We start from the raw sequence: 6,223 nt of genomic DNA on the forward strand, positions 1-6,223 counted from the left end.
TGTATCTTGTTGAGATTGGAACACATTTATGTGATTTATCTTTAAGAGGTTTTAATAAAGACCACACAAACCTCACTAAAGCATGGATTAAGTTCAATCGTTTCATACTAAAATTTTCTCTACTCAAAGTTTAGAAGTTTTCTCTTTTAATTTATATAGTTAGACATTCTGAAAAGAGATTAATTAATTGTTGCATCCAATAATGTATCGTGCAAATATAATGTGTTGGATTGAGTTCAGGTTTAGTTGAATTCCAGAAAAAGATATGTCGTGATCCCTTCCACCTTGTGAGATGTTTCAAGTATCTTCAAGAAGTGTGATTTTATGCACCTCCAAGTTATGGTCCATATTTTTAAAATTTTTATTTCCAATATATATATATACAAGTGTAAATGATTTTCGTGATTTGTCATAATCATTTTACCAACACTACTTTTTTTTTCGAATTTTATTTTAATTGATTTATGGGCATTCTCTTTTGTTAGGATATATATATACACACACTAAGTGTTATATTTTACAAGAACAAATTTTAAGTTTCAAAGGTTAAGTTGCCAGGCTAAGGTGCTATTCCCTCTGTCCCAATTCAAATGTCGCTTTTAGAGAGTAGGAAACTTTAAGGGGACATGTGGGACATGCCTTGTCTCCCTAGGAAATTATTAATTTGCCTTTATATTCAAATTTGAAATTTTAAACTCCAATGACATATATGAAAAGATGTAAAATGTATTGTTTGGAAAAGGAAAGTAAACAATTATTTTGGAACAGACCAAAAAAAAAGCATGACATTTTTTTTTAGGACAGATGGAGTATTTGGTAACTAATTCGACACTTTGAATTTTGGGGACTATTGAATTGAAGCTGGGTAAGGCTGGTTGGGCTTGGGTAAATTGGGGTAGATTGGGCTTGGATTACAACTAGAGCTTAGCTTTGTGTTTGGGCTCAACTTCCTGTTGGGCCGAAAGAGAGTTTTTGCTCAATGGTTTCATATATTTTTATGTGAGGGCCCCAATGTAATCTCCGATGTTTTTGAACAATATATAACAAAAAGAAGTTATTGGAAAGTCGCAAGAAGATAATGTAGAGCGATGATTAACCATTTAACTAGGGCTTAAGTTCAACAACAAAGACACTACTCTTTCGTGTACATCATTAATTAAAAAATCTAATTAGAAAAGAAAACACAGTAATATATAATATTAAAAAATTTATTTATTTAATTCAATAAAAAGAAATCTAATTAGAGAATAATATATATTATATCAAAAATTTCATTCATTTAGTTAATAATAATAATAATATATGTACTAGGCGGTGTAATTTTGGATAATGGACACGACTCTAAGTAATGATACTATACCTTTGGGAGGTTATTACATTTTAACCCAAATATTTTAAATGGGTATATGGTGATATACAGTGCGCATTTGCAACTTGCATTAATTAGCATAAAAACTAAAGATGTTTGGAGCTAGCTTAAAGAAACCAAAACACATCTAATATTGTATATAAGCACAGTGTTACTATCTTGATTATCTTTTTCATAGATGAGTTATACTACTCACACATTCCTTTTATTTAAGCAAGGTAATAATGTTATTAAATTGGATTAAGATATTAACATTTTATTTTTGTACTGGTATACTTCATTTGATTTTTCATAATTAGAAAAATAAAAATAAAACACACACACACGATTATCTTTCAAAAGTGAAACGCATGAGTATTCTTATTTGCCTGAAAGAAAAGTTAGTATGAGATTACTTTTCAATGTCTATTTTCTCATCTCATTTGTTTTCGAGAAGTCAACTGATTGTAAAAGTACAAGAATGCTATTTTCCTAATAAATATTACTCCGTACTAAAGAAAGTAAATGACAAAATAGTCCTCCTCAAAGCCTTGACACAACTGCTCAACTTGACGTCTTTTCTGTCTCTTTAATGTAGAGAAATATTGAAGCGTGACTAGTCAATTTAATATGTACAAAAATTAATTGAATTTTCTTGATATATATTTTAAAGGATAAATTACACTCGTGGAAAATGAAAATACATACCTAACATATTCCATTCCATTACTATTTTTACCAACATAATCCAATTTGAAATTTCTGAAGGCAAGATTTACCTTTGTAATGCATGTATAGATTATTAACCTCTTTTAAGTCCGGTGAATTTACATTAAAACTTTATAAAGTGAAATAATAAAATTACATACTTTGCTAATGACTTCAGATCGAAGTGTCTCGTATGGGAAAGTCTTCAATTTAACAAGATAAATATGGTCGGTGACAATATAATAAAGGGATTATTACATATAAATGGGGTTAGGGCTCCATATTTACTAAGAGGCTGAGTCAAAGTCCTATAGTTTCCCTAAAATGTGTTTGACCCAAAAGCTGAGGTAGCACATACATTTTTACTATTTAGAAATTGTGTTACCTAAAATGTCCTTCCCTTTTTTTCTGTGTTGCCTAAAATGCCCTTGTCCAATACATTTTACCATTGGAGCCCTAACTGAATTCTCTCATTCGTGCAAAGTCCTGCCCCCTCTCTCTCTCTCTGCCCTAACCCACACTTCGTGAAACTCAAGTGCTCTATCTCTCTCTCCCCCCTCTCTGTGTAACCAGCGAAGCAAGACCAGGCAGGCCACACATCTCGGCATACAACATCAGCGAACGCAAAGGTCTTCTCCACTTTGTTTCTCTCTAATGACCTATTCTATTTGGTGTGAAATGAAGGCAGACCTAGGTTATATCTCTCTCTCCTTCACAATTTAATTCAAGGACGAATCTAGGGTTTGAGGTAATTTTTCATGTATTTTCTGTATATAATCTGTGATTTTGGTATGGTTTTTAATTTTTTTCACTCTCATAGACAGATAAGTTACAACTTCCATCAAACTCATCTCTCTACACCTCTAAAATCAAACTTCCACTTCCATTTTGCAAATAGAGGACCCTTTAATATAAATGAAAGAGCCACCTTTCTGATTTTGAAAGGATGTTCTACAGTGACAGGCTGGTTTTGTGCGGCAATGATAATCCCATTCCAAGATTTCCCTTTTTCCAATGGCACAAATTCTTATCTTCTAAATGAAGGCAATTAGTTCCAATTTTTAAACTTCAGGAGGCAGCTTTTTAGGTAAAAATGCTAGCTAGCTGCATACACCCCTCATCTTATTGATCTAAAGCCTCCATGGCCAAATTTGATTGTTGTTTCAAATACAAATGTGTAACAAGGGCATAAAAGCAATTTGTACAAGCTCTAGTACCAAATTAACATGGACAACACTAGAAAACTTGGATGAATGCTCCCCACTAACACATTGATAGGTAGTCAGCTTTATGGACTGGAAGAGTATTTTCTTGGTCCTAAATGTATCACTTTTTAGATATCATTCCCAAAAAAGTAGTTACGGAAAATTCTGGACTAAAGCTATTAAGAGTTCTAGAGTTCAATTAAAGGTCAAATTTGTAGGATAGAGGGCTTCTTAATGAATCTAGGCCTCAGGATGAAAAGTGGAGAAGGGGAGTGGGGACAGTAAATCTGGTAGCAGAAAGTGAATTGAACAAAGAGAATACAAAAAATCTCTTCTAAGATCCTACCAAGAATCCCTCAGACGTTGCCAATAGAAAAAGTTGCATCACACAATCAATCAAAACTTTAGAACCATCTCTCAAATTCTAAATACACTAGACCCTACGGTCCCTACTAAATTGGATGATTGATTATATAATTAGGCCGTTCAACTTCTAGAACTAGGATAAGACTAAATAAATAAATAAAAAAATGTTCTACATCAAATGCATAAAGGCAAAATGATAACAAACTCCAAACTTGTGGAAACTTGCCAGAAACCAAGCCCAAGAAAACAAGGCTTTACCAAATTTTATGTAGTCCCATAAAAATCCAAAGACAATAACATAACAACTTAACGCGATTTCCTGTGCCACATTTTCAATTGATCGCCTAAAATATACTATCGCAAGTTATTTTTAAAATCTTAGTATCACTCCTTTGTATTACAGCTACTTAACCAAAATGCTGGAATTGCTTTCATTTAGATTGGGAAACACTTAAAGTCTTATTCAAGTATAGAGCCCATGATAGCAACTCTGCTGTATTTTTATCATGCAGTCATGCTGTCCAAATGACCAACAGAATAGAAAATAAGTCTTCAAAGAAAAATCTTACCAGCAAATAACATACGTGAAAATTGAGCAGAATATCATAGACTTCAAAGGGTCTTCCCAATATGCCAGAGAAAGAAGCCACTTCCCAAGTTCTGTAACAGGGGATAGTAACTCCTGCAGATACGTGTGAAATTTAGAAGTTATCAAGAAGAAATCTCATGGTTCCAGCCAAAGTTTATTGAGATGAAAGTAAAGTACGGCAGAATTCAAGTTGCCAACCCCAAACAGTTAGACTAAAATAGAAATGACATATCATTTGTGTTAATTCAGTCTGTTTATGAAATGCAATTTGCAGACATTAGCCACGTAATGGATTCATTCTATTTATTAAGTTAGAAGGCTGCTTCCTAGAGCAGCTTCTTTTTAGCAACACCAACTATATAGGGATTAGTTGTTATACTCATATCCAATCGCTTAAAATCCTTATCGATTTTGAATGTAAAACAGAAAAAGAAAAAAAATGAAAATAAAGAAAAAGAAATCATTTCTAGCAACACCTTCATGATCATATCAAATTGGTCTCAATGTCATTTACTTTAACTCCATCAACTGTTTCTTGTGCAATCACCACCTCCTTATAGCCGCTTTTAGACTCTTTAACTGATCTTTCCAGTGAAGTCATCTCTCCTACAGCAATTTCCCCCACAACAAGCCCAGCCTCATTGGGAACACTTGAACTCATTCCAAACACAGAGCCTAAGTTAGAAGCCATGGCCAAAGATGATATTGAATACATTCCACCTTTAGCAATAAAATTGTTAGTCCGATATGATTCCCTTGAGGTTGACATGTTTGTAAGTGTTTCCAGAATTAGGTCTCCACCTGGAAGTTTATCACATAGATTGAACATAAGAAGAGACTCACAGCAGAGAGGGATAGAAGAACTTATTTCTTTAAGGGCTTGTACTCGCAAAATTCCAAGTATGGCCTTTGAAAGTGTTTCATCCCTTTCAACTCCTGTAATCTGAAACTTATGTATAAATCTGTGGACATATAGTATTTCTTGAATAATGGCTAGCCAATAGTCACGACGAGTATGTCCTTTAAGTTCAGGAAACTCCATCACAGCCGGTTCTGATCTACAGCAGAAATAAAAAAAAAGGAACAATTTAACTACATTCTCTGGTATATAAATAAGCTTTCAGATTATGGAAAACTACAAAAACCATATGTATAATACATGAAAGTTTAAAATGTAAAAAAGTTGAAACCGAATATTATGACCTATAAATGAAACCGATATGCATCATTCCTTACAAGGATATTGATTTATACAAGATTGCCTCGTCAAAAAGGGTAATTCCCAATGGTCCTGTTAACTCTGGTTTAATAACCTATTTTAAATCATCAGACAAGTCATATCTTTTGGTTGTGTCACAAAACAATACACGAAGAGTTTCAAAGTAGAGTGCATGATCTGTCAGAACTAATCGACCTGCAATTTACAAAACATAAATTAGAAATGTACCAAAGCTGCAGAGAGTGTCAACTTCTAATTCCCTTTGTCAAGTTAAACTTGTACCACATGCACTTAGGTTACAATCAAATTTCTGGTAGAAATAATCATGGCCGGTCAAATGTAGATTTATTTGTTAGCCCTGCTAATGCTGGATGCCAGGAGGGCAGACTGAGGACAGACATAACCTTGATGTTATTAGCATGCAATAGTAGGACAATAATTCAATTCAAACCGTTCAAGCTCAGCTCAAGCTTGAGCAAGTTGTTATAGCTTGTCTTGCTAACAGCTCACTCAAGCTCATTCATTAAATGAACCAAGTCAAGCTCAATCTGAAGTCTAGACCCATCATGCGAATGAACTGAGCTCAACTAGTTACAAACAGGTTCCATGTCAACTCAAAAGGGACTTACACATCTCACTAAAAAGGGACATCTATTTTGGGACAGGGAGTTCTTTCCTATTATTAGATTTGTTGTGGTTTTGTTTATGTTTTGTCTCTGTGTTGATCTGACCAAATTGCTAACATATTTCCCAAGGATAAAGCTACCTGTTTATGAAATATTTCACAT

The 6,223-nt window shown here is 33.6% G+C and overlaps 1 protein-coding gene across 1 annotated transcript; it reads right to left on the reverse strand.

The window, feature by feature from the left end:
* Nucleotides 1-4,424: 4,424 nt before the first annotated feature.
* Nucleotides 4,425-5,473, reverse strand: LOC132302287 (uncharacterized). Its single transcript, XM_059799130.1, has 2 exons — nt 5,453-5,473; nt 4,425-5,274 (listed from the first exon to the last, which is right to left on the reverse strand). The coding sequence occupies exon 2, from the start codon at nt 5,256-5,258 to the stop codon at nt 4,701-4,703; it is 558 nt and encodes a 185-aa protein (XP_059655113.1). The 5' UTR covers nt 5,259-5,274; nt 5,453-5,473; the 3' UTR covers nt 4,425-4,700.
* Nucleotides 5,474-6,223: the final 750 nt, after the last annotated feature.

This window comes from Cornus florida, unplaced genomic scaffold (assembly GCF_030987335.1).
Source record: "Cornus florida cultivar Cherokee Brave unplaced genomic scaffold, ASM3098733v1 CherokeeBrave_3.0.0_Hap2_Chr04, whole genome shotgun sequence".
Lineage (NCBI taxonomy): Eukaryota > Viridiplantae > Streptophyta > Magnoliopsida > Cornales > Cornaceae > Cornus > Cornus florida.

Coding starts and splice junctions, on each gene's coding strand:
- LOC132302287 (XM_059799130.1), bottom strand. CDS start 5,258: ATGGAGTTTCCTGAACTTAAAGGACATACTCGTCGTGACTATTGGCTA.